This window comes from Simochromis diagramma, unplaced genomic scaffold, assembly GCF_900408965.1.
Source record: "Simochromis diagramma unplaced genomic scaffold, fSimDia1.1 OVJJ01000585.1, whole genome shotgun sequence".
NCBI classification, from domain to species: Eukaryota; Metazoa; Chordata; class Actinopteri; order Cichliformes; family Cichlidae; genus Simochromis; species Simochromis diagramma.
In genome coordinates this window covers 4,767,788-4,782,829 of record NW_024387398.1, presented here as the reverse complement: position 1 = coordinate 4,782,829, position 15,042 = coordinate 4,767,788, and the positions used below count along the sequence as shown (strand labels likewise).

The following is a 15,042-nucleotide window of genomic DNA, read 5'->3' as shown; positions in this document are numbered from 1 at the left end:
ACGTGTAGATAAATCCAAAAATGCAAAACCATCAACAGTTAAAACAGATTTTATTTAGCAAATAAATGATCATAAAATTTGCATGTATAGTATTAATTCTAAAGATATGCATACAGTTATAAATTATTTAAAAGCAATCAACAGATTTTAGGACTGGTGTGTTTGTCTCGGAGTTTGCTACCATGAAGTGGAACTTGTCTAAGCCGGGGACTTTGTTACAAGCTGCACCTGCAGAGATGAAGGAGAAATTGAAGTACTGCAGGAACACAAACCTTTATAACCCTCTCTCATTAAGACCCCATTTAGTTGTGACATGAAATTCGACTTTTAAATGCATATGCTGTCTGACAATGAGAATTCTTATAACCTGTTAACATCTGTTTATCCAGGTGTCTCATTACATTCAGACCTCATTTTCTCTGGTGCCAAAGTAAGAAGCAGGTGGTAACGAAAACATTGTGGATGTAGGGTAAATGGATACATTACTTAAAGATGAAAAGGTTGTCTTATTTGAACAAGAAGAGATGAAGGGTGTGCCGCTTTGGCTGACACTCTAATTTCAGACTTTGTGGTGGTTGACCTGAGAACAAAATAACTTCTAGGGTAGAACAAATTTTGCTGGAGCTGATGAGTAAAGGTAAAAGAAACAGAAGTGAAGACAGCTTCATTTAACTTTAATGTTGCTGTGATCTAGTTAAACCCTTGTACAAAAGATTGCTACAGCAATGCCTGAACTTCATTAAGGCTGCTATTTCTCAGTCCCAGAAAGCATTTGCTTGAAAAGTATGTATGCATTAAGTATGCTTTTCAGCATACTTAATGTTACTGTTTGTTAATGATATTATAGCAGTGCAATATTGTTTTAAAGCCACTGGATTATGGTTACATTTTTAATCTTTAAAATTTTGAATTGTATCTGTTCAGTTCAGGTCTAATTTACAAAGGACTGCATTGTTATCATCTCCCTCTCAAACATGTTTATGATAAAGTTTTAAGTGAGTATTACTTTAAAGAAACATGTATACATTTGTCAGTTTTTGTGCCAGTACTGTGGGCAAGGACCTGTACGATTTGCAAACTCCAACACTCACCATAATGCCCTGTTGTGTTAGCACATATGATAGCTCCAAAGAACTCAGAGTAATGCCTCTTGATTCTGGAAATGGCCGACTTGCAGGCTGCTGAGGGATCCATCCCGGCCCTCATCAACTCCACGGCCAAGTAGCTGTTGGCAGGATTACACGGAGCACACATGAGGCAAACTAACAAGTGCTGTCAGGGCCTCCAACCAGGATCATGACAGTGATGCGCTTGAAGTCATAACATGGGATAAAATAATGCAACAACCTGAATAATTACTTAATGGGGAAAAAGAAGGATTCCTGCCTCACTCTATGGTATACAAGAACATAATGCACAAAGTGTACAAAAATTAACATGAGGAGAATTTGTATTAATGTACCATTACTTTTAAATTATTTGCTCCATCCAGACACTGCTGGTGTCATTAACTCCATTAGCCTTAGGTCAATTGTACAAAACAATGAGTGACACACTGCAAATTTTCTATAATTGACCTCAGTGAAAGTATGGGGGGGGTTTAAATGGAAAATTTCCAAGAGCCTTGTTCCTCAGTGAATTATTCTGACAGGACAGTACAATCCTGCATGTTGTTTTCCAGACTGCATCGCAAGAAAATTAGTTTGTGTTAACACATAAATATATATATATAGTGCATCCAACATAGGAAATCATCTCATAGTCACTTAAACATTTAGAATTCATGGATAAGCAGTTTAAGAACGATTCCAACACAGAAGGCAACCGTTTCTAAAATGGCCTGGTGCTGCTGCAATTTGACAGCATAGTCCCTGGGCAGAGTTGTAATCAGACATACCAGGTATAGAAACCTGGGCTTTGAAAAGGGCTTTCTTTCACTAGTAACACGGTTCTCTAACCACCCAGCAGTTCCTGGAAGTGAATAATAATCTGATTGAAAATGGGGACCCTTCAGGTTGTGTTGTGCATGCGTGTAGCTGAATGTTAAGCTGGATTCAGCTCAGTATGTGTGCACGCTAAACTATCCTAGATAAATAAAGCTTAAAAAAAATAACCCTTCTGAGACAAATATATTCTCACAGCCTGGAAACAAACAGTCGCTTTAGTGAAATCTCACTTCAGCTGTGGAATGTACAAATGACAGTTTTGGGGCAACATAGTCACACCTCCACTCTTTATAATACTATTTTTGCACTTGCAGCTTGGGGCTCAAGCCCAAAGTTGGCTGTTTAAAATCAACACATGTCCCATATGTCGATATTCTCTTTGAAAAAATAAATAAATAAATCTGTCAAGGAAAAAGCCACCCAACAGTCCTTTTATTTAAACGGTAGCTGGGAAAAAAAGTCACAAAGAAGTTTCAAACCACGCGAGATGTCCTAAAGAATTATAAGTACAACAATAGAGTAACTTCACATTGTTTTCTGGAATAAATATAACACCTATTTTGATTTACTGAAATAATCTATAGAGTGAAAGTAAATCTCTTCCCACCCCCTTAGTTACACTTAAGAATAAACCCCTCTAACATGAGTTATGTTGCTAAGTAGATTCTTTTTTTCCTGACACAAAAGACAAAAAGCTTATTTATTATTTATTTAATAATAAAATGGTTGAGGTACCTTGGTAGAAAGCGCATCATGACATCTCCATCTCCAGTGGCAGCAGCACCACCAGCTAAGCTGTCTACGTAGGCACCTGCCCCCACTATAGGAGAGTCCCCGACACGACTGCAGGACAGGAAACATGAGCATGTAAACACAGTAGAGTGCCTCATAAAAAGTACACAAAAAAATATGCATCTGGATCTAACCCTGAGCTACAACCCTGTATGTAATCTTATATATGGATAAAAAAAAATATATTATAATGTACATACCCTGGAACCTTGTGAGTTAATCCATTGGTTGATGTACCAGCAGCCGCATGGCCATCACGATCAAGAGCGATCATCCCTGGTGCAAAAAAATAATTGATTCTGAAACACCAGCCACCTCTTCATAGGTTTAAAAAAAAAAAAAGAGGGGGGGGGGGGGGGCTAGACAAAGTAATTACAAGCTCCCGTGTGAGCTAGTGTCGACACTGATTAAATTTTTTGAACACACCATGAAATATCCCAGTAGTTCCAAGCACACTGATCAGTAATATATAACTCTAGCTCCAACCCATTAAACTGGGAATTCATGTAGAAGCAATAAGGAATATTTATTTTTGAGTAGTATTTTTGGACAGAAATACAAATTCAAACTCTAAAAACTACAGAAAGCTTTCTTTATGTGGCCCATTATACAACTAAACCTATTTTCATACCTGTCTGGTTTCAATGAGGTAGTTAAATACTAAATTATAAAATGCCTAAGGAAAGCCGACTCTGTGTCAGCTGGTAAAAACCTACCTATGGTGTCATGGGCATGGATATTAGCATGCCGTGCCCTCTTGCTCCGTTTCCACGTTGTCTTCGGCCTGTATGGTCCACAGGATTTGGAAGGCTCTGGACTGACATTCTTTCAACAGAAGAGAAAACTGCATCACTGTTTGCATAATGCTATTATCCCGAGACTCAATTACTGTAATGGCACACAAGCTAGACATGCTGATCTGCGAGCACTCTGATTTGCCATGATTTAATTACATAAAACCATCAGCGCTATTGTCACCAAGTGGTTTGGTATTTAATAACATACAGTAGGGAGTCTTCCCTGTCTTTCAGTAGTCAAACATGTCATGGTGAGACACAGACAACCTTTTGGACCACCTCAATCTTCTGGATAGTGTGTCAGCACAGAGAACAAGATGTGGATATCTGTCAGAGCATGGGGGTAGTTTAAGAAAGGGCTCCCTGCCTCTAACTCAAGGAGTCTTGTCTGCTGATATGAGTGAGTCAACTGACTGTATAGAGTGGTGTGAAAAGTTCAGTCTGCTCCTTTGAAGTTACAGGTAAGTGGAATCCCTTTGAGTTGGGTGAACAGCTGTAAAACCTGTGACTTTTGAAAACCCCTAACAACATTTGTGCTTTGGGTGCAGGTTAAATTTAACATGTGGACTAAAAAGGTCTTTTAATACAGAATGTGTAACAGAAGCAACTTTACTTCTTTACACTTTGTTCATCATGCCAAAGCTCGAATGTGTTCTCAAATTACCTGTGCATTAGTAACAAAGCAAAGTGTGCTATATTCTATTCCAATAAGGTGAATTTAAAACCCTTTAAAACATCCAAGGACTCTTTAGGGTAAGAGCAAGTGATCAGTGTTATCTATTCCTCCACTACTGTGAAGATGAACTTTGAACAGGCACTTCTTGTACTGGGCTGTATAACTAGTTTAAATTTAATCAGTTGAGCACTGGATACTCTGTAGACAGATAACAGCTGATTTAGTTTGGAGATATGGGGAAGTTATTGGCGAAATTAACAGGAGCATTCTATAGAAAAGCAACAACCCACTGCTGTAGGGCATCACCTCTACCACAAAAGCTGGCTCTTTTATGAGCTACTTTAGTATGCTTGTCAATTGTCCTGTTTAATATCAATCTTTTAGAAGCAGCACGCCTGTAGCCAACACAAGTGAGAAAAACACACAGCCTAAAACACACACACACACGCACCTTTCGATAATTAGGTTGGCAGCTGCCCTTCAGCCACTCTGAGAAAATATTCACAGATTTGTTGGTAGTCAAGTCTTCTGCAATGAAGCCCATGTTTTCAGCAAACACTGAAGCTATAAAAAGAGAAGTAATACTTTCAGGTCAAGTTAGACATTCTGGACCACTCTGACCTTGGGTTATAACAAAAAACAAAGGGTCACAAACAAAGGAGGGACTTGAGGCAATTCCATCTCATTTAAACTTGTCGCCTTGGTTTTTGAAGGTGGACAAGGGGCCAATGTTCTGAATGCAAGTGACCTTACTACTTCCTGAAGAATAAAGGTTCAATAAGGATTCGCTGGATTGTTAGGATTTATCGACATATGAACTATGTTATTTGATTTAAAAAATACTTTACATTGGGGAAGAAAAAAGATTCAACACTGGCCTCCAGATTCCTTTAAATGACTTGCATACCAGTGTGCAGTTCTCACAATGTGCTAATTTAGTGGAAAAGGAAAAATAAAAACTCTTGTGGTTTGGAATTCTCTTTATGCTCAAGACTTTTTACTGCAGGTCACGAGGTCTACAGATTAAAGATTAAACCGTGTCTGAAATTCTTTGGCTCTAATAAAACTATATGATATTGAACAAATAACAAGGATGTGAAAACAATTCCTGCCGACGTAAACCATAATAATACCTGATTCTCCCACTAGCAATGTGTGTTCAGTGTGCTCCATCACAGCTCTTGCAACTCCAATGGCATTCTTGATTCTTCTCAGGTCTGCAACTGCTCCCACCTCCATTGTATCACTGCTCACAGAGAATCCGCAGAAAATAAACATCATTTCTGGTTTACTGGGCACAAACAGTATCTGCAAGTCATATATATCAGTCATAAACTAGTGTTAGGAATGAGTGCACGCTCCAACAATAGGAGCATGCATCACACACTGCCCTCACACTGCTAACCCCCTGTACCCCTCATAAATAGTTGCCCAGAGATGAACACAATGTTTTTCAGCAGTAAGGGAATGTATGCACTGACACACCTGGCTTACTTAGCGGTGACTGTAACACACCATTCTTCAGCTAAATCCAAATAGAGAAATGCCTGGAATTTTCTGTTTTCTCTGAGAGTGTGAGTGAATGGAAGCTAATTTTTAAGGGCTGCCCTTTGCGGTGGTAGTGTAATAGGCTACATTATACTGAAATGTGTTTCTAATATTTATCAAAAGAAACTAAAGCCTCTAGAATTTCCACAGAGCTAACTCCTCCCTGACACAGTATCAGAAATTCAACAATTTTGCAGAGCTGATATTTATTGCCAGACTGGTCTGCTGGATTACATTAAATTTTATGGTTTAGATTCCAGCACTCAGAGGCTACAATACATCTGCTGGTGATACCTACTGGATTTCTTATGCAGCTATATTGGATTGTGTGGAGGAGACTATCCTATCCTCGCAATGTATTCATGACTTTGTAGCCAAAAAATGTCAATTTCCCTGCAAAATAAAAGAAGCACTGTTCCACAGAGAAATAACAAACAGCTTGCCGCTTGGTTTTGTTGCAAGATTACATTTACTTCCCATAAAAACTTCTGAGTGGGTAAATGTAATATTTTAGGACATAATAATTGTTAAATGTTCAGATCCTACTGAGACTGTTTTATTGAAGAACAAGTTACAGGAAAGAACCAGTTAAGGCTCGTAAAAGCCTTAACTAAACTGTAGGAGCTTAATTAGCATGGTCAAGATCTAAGAAACTCTCTTTTAAATATATGTAATTTCCAGTTTTAAAAAATGCAATCAATCCTATACTCATTTAGGCTCAGTCATTCATTACATACTATTAAATCATAAGATTTGGGGGGGAAAGCTAGACAAATAGGAGCTAGAGAAAAACGTAACAGTTTTTAACTGCATTATCAATCTTTATTGCTTAACTGTGCTGTTATAGAAGTGGCTTTTTTTTTACCCCATGTTAGATTTTTACTAATAATAAAAGCACAGGATATGTCCACGGTTTACCCATTCATGATCAATGCATCCAGCGTGGTCTCCCCAGACTCATCTGGGCTCCCGCCATAGCCTACACTGCCATCACACTGCTCCATTTCACAGCGGGCACAGCCTCTCTCCACTGCATCCAACACTGAGCCACCAGACTGCAGGGCACTCCATGCTGCAGACACAATGAATCAATCAGCATGCAATATACTGTACAATGAAACAAATGCTGTCCCCATGACAGGAAGCCTCTGCCAGTCACATTTTGCAAGGGTAGGATGGAATCCCTCTGTCTAGCAAATCTGTTTGACAGAATCTTGACAAAGACACTGCTGACAAAGCCTTGAGAGATATCTTGTACATTTGGTAGTCAACCAGTGTAGCATTTGGCTGCAAAATTTAACAGAAACACTTGTCAAACAAGTGTTTTGTTTGGTTATCTTTTGTTGTAGGGTATAGAACTGAATTGATGGCATCTGCTTGTCAAATTTAAAAATCGATGAGCTAAAGTTTGTCTTAGATGACCAGTACAAAACAGAGGTATTAAACAGAAAACACACTAGCATTTGGTCACTGATCCCCCAAGTGCCCAGGGGGGATCAAAATACCAACTGGTAGCCTGCCACCAGCTTGCTTCTAAATTCATTGTGTTCAGCACCACACATATTCTCCCTCTTATCATTTATGACTTATCTCTCTTGAAATTCTATTCTCAAGTTAGTGCTCTTGTCTTGAGATATAATTCTTTTTTTCTTCATATCAAACTCTGCATTACATCCTTTTCTTTTAGAAAATGCTGCTGAATGGAAGAGATTAGCCTGCTATTGTCATCTGCTTCTGTAAGCCCCCAAAGGAAAGGAGGCCTGCATGGGCGGATCAATAGCCGTGGCTCACAGACTACACCTTTAAATATCTCGCCGCAAAACAGATAGCTGGGTACATTTTTCATTTTCATATCCTCCTTGGGGAAAAGAGGTGATATGCATCTGATAAATGAAAGGGCATCCATCTATCAAATAGTGAGATTTTTAGTTAACTTTAATCATCTACAGGTCTGAGCTGTTGCTCAAAATATTTTGAATACCATTTCTATCATTTTTCATTTTGAGCTGTGCACCTGGTGAAAATCCACTTGACGGATAAGTCCCAAGCAATGCTGAAATATTTTCAGTTTCAATTTGAACATGTCCAATGTATCATCCAGAAGGAAATCAAATTGAGTATGGGCAGACGTGGCAATGGCAGCTAAGAAGCCTAGCAGGTTCTGTCCATTTCGCAGTCCCATCTAAGCCGCTAATGGCCTTACATACTGTATGGATAAGCTCCATGTGAGCCACATGAATACAGCAAACAAACAAAAAAAAAAATAGTTCTCCTCTTGGAGAATTTTGTATGCATTTTCTTGCATTATAATGCAACAAAATCATAATGAACACAATGATTCTTGCAAGTGATGACCAATATGTATCCATAGAAAAGCCTACAGTCCTACAGAGCAACAGCAAACAGCAAACCTTTGCATTTGAGAACCAATGGCTGTGTTTGTCACCAAGTACCACGATGCCTGCTAATTAATACAACATGACTCTACTGACTTTAACAATAAATTCTGCAGCTAAATAGAATTATAGACAAGTTATTTTTATTTATAATTTATGTGTCATTTCTGAAAACCAAACTAACACTCTGAGAAAACTGTCATATTAGACTCAACAGGAGTGCAGCTGCTAAATCCAATTTATCCTTCTATTCTGAGGATCATGAATTACCTTATGTTTTGTTTGTTTATTTTTATTTTTTTGTCTGCAAACCTACATAGCTGTAACTTTAGTGAAATATTGCACTAAAACCCACAAACTCTCTCTCTCTCTCTTTCTGTCTGTTTGCTCACAAACTTCTCCTTTAAGTGATCAGGAGTTGAGCAACCAAAACTGGTGCACAAGTACATCTGGTATCCCTGAAGGTTCCAATCGATAATAGATATTATGCATCATGTCGCTTTGCAACCGTACTAATAGGCTATTTTATATTATTTAAATTTCAGGACAAGATCTGATTTACTAAATATTGAATATTTCCAAAGAGTGATGTTTACACTATCAATATAGCATTACATCATTTGACACATTAACTTATGAAGTTAAGTTTACTGTATTAAGGAACTTGCAAGTATGGCATTATGAACTGAATGGGGTTGGCAGCTGGCTAATGAGTGTAGTAGTAGGCTTATTTTTATCTAATTATTTATTTTTTTAAATAATTAGACAGTTGACGTGGCCCCTTAATCATACATATGAACACATTTCGCCGTAGATGAATATTTAATAGCTCATATTTATCATCTGTTATTCATATAAACACCATCTACCCACCTTACCTTTTCTTACTTTTCTCAACATGATTAAGTATATCAGTTTGCCAACAGTATAACAGACCAAACAATACAACAGCATGGATATACACTAGTATGTAAATTATACGTTAGGACACTTACAAGTTGGATCTCAATTTGAAAGCGGAAGTATAATACAGAGCGCAACAGTGGTATAAATTCAGTGGGCTGCAAAACCCCTCGTGACAAATCGCCCACTGATTGTTAAAGCTCAGCCAGAAAACAATCGATCAGTATATATATATATATATATATATATATATATATATATTTTATTTTTTATTTTGGTGTGTGTGGATTCTGTTTAACTGCAATTTTAGACCACAGTGTCACGTGACTGGGCTCCAGCCTGAATGAATCTTTCTTTTTTTGTCTAACACAATTCATAGTCGTGTAAAAGATTGGCCTACCTGCAGCCGCTGCATTCTTGAATGGCCAAGTATTGATCACAAGAGGTAGCGATGCATGTCCAAGCGTTAAAAGCGACGTTAAAGTGCAAATCAGTAGAAATGTAAACATTTTGTCCTGTCGATGCATGGATATTATTACAACACTTTTATCACTTCATTGCTATATTCGCGCGGTTACCATTTACAGCCCCATAAGACGTTAGAAAAACAAACACACAAGAGCTGCTTGAAAAACACAACTCGTGTGTTCAATTAATCTCGCATTTAAACTTCCTTGTTGGGTCACATGCTGAGTGGGTGGGTTTTTTCCATTAAAGGAACAGTCATGAAAAGCTCACGTGAACTGTGATATCTTATGAATAATTTTATTTTTTGTCTTTTTTTATTTAAATACTTCGAAGGGGGACAAATATTAACTATAGAAATAATATTGGCTTGAAACATGAAAGAGAACTTGTAAACCTCTTTTGCGACAGCTTTCACTTGTTAGAACCAGCGTATAGGAAATAGTTTGGAAAGTACTGTTGTAAATTTACAGTTTTCTAATATTTAACAAGCTAATGTGCTGCTTACTAGCACAATATTGATTCAGACTGATTAACTTTGTATGTGAGGAAAGCTAACGCCTGCTATCGTGCTAATTTGCTAGACTAATAACATCCAGTTGTATTCTTGCAGCCACCTGACCTTTTTATTGGCTCTACTCATTACTTGCACCAGTGCGTTCAGACTTGACCGCTTGAAGAGTGTGTCTAAGTATTTGTTGCTTGTTCTTTCAGCCATTGTTGTTGTTTGTGTTAGAAGGTTTAATCTCAGGACAGTCTGTTTGTGCTTGGCAAATTTCAGCAAGTTGACAAAGCTGCCCCATAGAGCTCCCCTTGTTGCTGGCTATTTTCTCAGGCTATTTTCAGCTTTGCCTGCTGTGTTGCTGCAGTTATCTTGACACATATTCAGTTTGTTAGACGCAGGGTATACAATATACATTTGTTGCAGGACTTCTATGGTTGTCTCTCAGTTTGCTCATTGTTGGTGTTAGATAGCCTTCTGTTATCTTTATCAAGCTGCTGCATCTGCCCATGTACAGTTTTTTCCACACATGCAGAAAAGCTGTCTCTTGGGGTTCAATTTGATGCTTGTTGCCATCATACTATTGATCTCAGTATTATACCCTAAAAAACTAACAAGATTGTGTGGCTGAAGATATGCAATCTGGTGACACTTTCATTGCAGGCTCTGCTCTCATTACACCTCTCCTGTCAGGAGAGGAAATAACTGAAGTTATACAAAATAAGAAGCTGTACACACTAAGTATTACAACATAAAATGCCAACGACATCAAGTCAGCTCAACTACAAGACTAATAAAAATGTCCAGAAAGTGTCCAGACCTTTTTTTTTTTACAGTCTTGCTATTGTTGTAGACCTGTAATTACAAATGGATAAAAACGAGAGATTTGAGAACCTCCAGGAACATCAGCCATATCAACAGCACACTATCAAGAACTTTTTTTCATGGGGCTGAAGCTTATCTCAGCTGTCATCTGTCCTAGGGTGAGAGGCGGGGTACATCCTGAAAGGGTTGCAAATTGCAGAGCTGACACAGAGAGACAGACAAGCATTCATGCTCACATTCTGACCTACTGCCAATTTTGAATCACTAATTAACCTAAAATGCTTGTCTTTGCACTGTTGGAGGAAGTGGGAGTACCTGGAGAGAACACACATAAACTGGGGAGAAAGCTGAGAGCTGGCTGGTGAATTCGAATCTAGGACGTTCTTGCTTTGAGGCATATCATTATGGTGTTAAAAAGTTAATCATATATGTACTTGACTCACCCTGTGGGCAGTCTTTGTTTGTCCTTCAAGCTCAGGAACTTGAGGGTCCTATGCAGCAACGTATCTGTTTCTAGAACTGCCCTCATCTGGACAGAGATCAAAGATGTCATTTCTGAAATCTGCTGGAGCCATTGGTCCAGTTTGGGGGTCACATACCCAAGTGTTACAGTTACTACAGGGACCACTGTTGCCTTTACCTTCCACATCTTCTGTTGCTCTTCTCTCAGTCCTTGCCGGTTCGAGCCCCGGCTCGGACAGTCTCGGTCGTTGTGTCCTTGGGCAAGACACTTCACCTGCTGCCTACTGGTGTTGGCCAGAGGGGCCAATGGGGTGATATGACAGTCTGCCCAAGGGCAGCTGTGGCTACAACTGTAGCTTGCCTCCACCAGTGTGTGAATGTGAGAGTGAATAAATAGTGGAATTGTAAAGTGCTTTGAGAGTCTCAAAAAGCGCTACATAAATGCAATCCATTAGTATTATCATTATTATTAGTAGTAGTATATAGTTGGTTAGCGATCACAAATTTATCCACCTTTATCTGGAAGTGCCGCAGGATTTTAGCTTCATCATTCATGATTGTATCCCATTTTGACCTTGGGTCTCCAGGCCATACTTGGCAGAGATGCTCCTGTTTACTATGCCAGACATTATGGCATCCCATGTATGGCTTGCCTGGTACCATCAGGTACCTCAGGCACATCTCTACACAGCCTGCATATAGGGTCTTGAATGGTGTGATGGACCTCAACCTATGTTGATCTTGTACTTGTTCCTGTGCTGCCTTGATTAGTGCCTCTGTGCTTTATTTCAGCCTAGTTATATATTCTCTAGTGCAGACACATAAAAAAGAGGTGACTTCCTTTATTAGTTATAAGAACTTTGAAAAGTTCCTGCTGTCTGAATATAAAGTGACTACACGGGAACTACTCTATGGGTATATTGGATTCGGGAACTCGGAGCTTGCCAAACAACATTTTAAGGAGCATGTACAAAAATGAGGATGACAAAAGATAATATGGTTAAAAAGTCCAGCAACATCCTCCAGCAATAGGCACTGCTCATCAGCTGAATAATAATACTATCGTGAAACATGGTGGTGACAGCCTAATTCAATGGAGCTGATTCAGTGGAGACAGGGAGACTCATCAGAACAGATGGAGGGATTCAGAAAAAGACCTTTAGTGGCCGAGTACTCCCAGACTCATATCATATAGAATATTCTGTCGGGAGCCCCAGAGATGCCAGTTCATGGATGTATCCTGTCCACTCTGACAGAGCTTGAAAGGATCAGCCTGAAAGAATAGATAAACTTCCCAAATCCAGGTGTGGAAAGACTTTCCAAAGGATACTCAAACCTTATCCTTCCAAAAGGGGTGCTGACAAAGTACTGAACTTTGAAACGAAAAAATAAATAGATTAAAAAAGAATAATAATTTTCAAAAAAATTTAAAATACACACAAAACACTGCAATGGGTTACTGCAATGGTTTATATCCATTTGTCACTTTAAAGTGAAGAGTCACTGAATGTTAAAGCAAAGGTTTTCTGAGTGATCACTTTTATCATATGATAAAGCATTATCATTTTTCAAGGTTCAAGGTTCAAGGTTCAAGGTTCTTTATTTGTCACATGCATAGTTATACAAGTATAACACACAGTGAAATATAGCCTGACACGCTCCTCGACATGTGCAAAAAAATTGGGGGGGGGGGGTGTAGAGGAAGAACATTATATATATATATATATATATATATATATATATATATATATATATATATATATATATATATATATATGTAGTATACATTGGGTGAATGTGCAGTAGTAGCAGCAAGCAGGTGAATTCTGTACATTAATATGAATAGACATCTGACTATTTTACAGGATAGACAATATAAACATATTTAAAATTAAAGGAGTTGAAATGTACATTGTGCCTTGGTTTAGTGTCTGGAAGAGTCCTGTCTCAGTCAATTATAGATGATGTGAGAGGGCGGGTGTGTGTGTTTAGGGCACGGATGGCTTGGGGATAGAAGCTCCTCTTGAGTCTCTCTGTCCTTGCCCGGATGATGCGGAACCTTCTACCAGATTGCAGAAGTTGGAACAGTTTGTTGCCAGGATGGGACGGGTCCTTCAGTATCTTCGCTGCTCTAGTCCGGCGTCTCCTGGTGTAGGTGTCCTGAAGCGGGGGGAGAGCAATCCTGCAGCAGCGTTCTGCTGTACGGATCACTCTCTGGAGAGCTTTTTGGTCCTTCACACAGCTGTTCCCAAACCACGATGTCATGTTCTCTGTGAGGATGCTCTCCACAGCGCCTGTATAGAAAATCCTGAGGATCTTTGGAGAGACCCTGAACTTCCTCAGTTGTCGTAGGTGATACAGGCGCTGCCTAGCCTTTTTATGTTTTTATTTTAATGTGACCCCTGTCTAAGTGTCCTAGGGAACTGGGGATACTGAATGATTCAATGACTATGCAAATCATATGAATTACATGTTGTGGACTTTATGGTGAGAGCTTTGGAGTTCTGGACATTTTTAGAATCAGTGCTAGCATTTATAACAGCTCTACTGGTAGCATCTAATCACCCAAAACTTAAAACAAACAACAGAATTAGAATGAAAACAACGGAATTTGAATGAAAACAACAGAATTAGAATGTATAGAACAGAGTTTGAATGAAGGAAACAGAATTCTAAAACAAACAATAGAATTTGAATAAAAAGAGTGGAATTAGAATGAAAACAACAGCAATTGAATGAAAACAACAGAATCTCAATGAAATGAACGGAATTAGAATGAAATGACTAGAATTTGAATGAAAACAACTGAATTGGAATGAGCAGACCAGAATTTGAATGAAAACAATGGAAATAGAATGAAAACAACAGAATTTGAACGAAAACAACGGAATTTGAAAACAAACAACGGAATTTGAATGAAAACAACGGAATTAGAATGTACAGAACAGAGTTTGAATGAAAGCAACAGAATTCTAAAACAAACAATAGAATTTAAAAAAAAGAGTAGAATTAGAATGAAAACAACAGCATTTGAATGAAAACAACAGAATCTCAATGAAATGAACGGAATTAGAATGAAATGACTAGAATTTGAATGAAAACAACGGAATTGGAATGAACAGACCAGAATTTGAATGAAAACAATGGAAATAGAATGAAAAGAACAGAATTTGAATGAAAACAACAGAATTTGAATGAAAACAACAGAATTTGAATGAAAACAATGGAAGTTTAAAACAAACAACAGAATTTGAATGAAAACAACGGAATTAGAATGAAAACAACGGAATTTGAAAACAAACAACGGAATTTGAATGAAAACAACGGAATTAGAATGTACAGAACAGAGTTTGAATGAAAGCAACAGAATTTGAATGAAAACAACAGAATTTGATCAAAAACAACGGAATTTGAATGAAAACAATGGAATTTTAAAACAAACAACAAAATTTGAATGAAAACAACGGAATTAGAATGAAAACAACGGAATTAGAATGTACAGAACAGAGTTTGAATGAAAGCAACAGAATTCTAAAACAAACAATAGAATTTTAAAAAAAAGAGTAGAATTAGAATGAAAACAACAGCATTTGAATGAAAACAACAGAATCTCAATGAAATGAACGGAATTAGAATGAAATGACTAGAATTTGAATGAAAACAACGGAATTGGAATGAACAGACCAGAATTTGAATGAAAACAATGGAAATAGAATGAAAAGAACAGAAT

General features: G+C 38.0%; 1 protein-coding gene across 1 annotated transcript; it reads right to left on the bottom strand.

The window, feature by feature from the left end:
* Positions 1-33: 33 nt before the first annotated feature.
* aga (aspartylglucosaminidase) lies at positions 34-9,736 on the bottom strand. Its single transcript, XM_040010374.1, has 9 exons — positions 9,459-9,736; positions 6,678-6,831; positions 5,345-5,457; positions 4,663-4,775; positions 3,455-3,563; positions 2,939-3,014; positions 2,682-2,789; positions 1,092-1,225; positions 34-228 (listed from the first exon to the last, which is right to left on the bottom strand). The coding sequence occupies exons 1-9, from the start codon at positions 9,583-9,585 to the stop codon at positions 128-130; spliced, it is 1,035 nt and encodes a 344-aa protein (XP_039866308.1). The 5' UTR covers positions 9,586-9,736; the 3' UTR covers positions 34-127.
* Positions 9,737-15,042: the final 5,306 nt, after the last annotated feature.

Coding starts and splice junctions, on each gene's coding strand:
- aga (XM_040010374.1), bottom strand. CDS start 9,585: ATGCATCGACAGGACAAAATGTTTACATTTCTACTGATTTGCACTTTA. Junction 3,564..4,662: donor GCCAACCTAATTATCGAAAG/GTGCGTGTGTGT, acceptor TTCTGTTGAAAG/AATGTCAGTCCAGAGCCTTC. Junction 229..1,091: donor TAACACAACAGGGCATTATG/GTGAGTGTTGGA, acceptor TCATCTCTGCAG/GTGCAGCTTGTAACAAAGTC.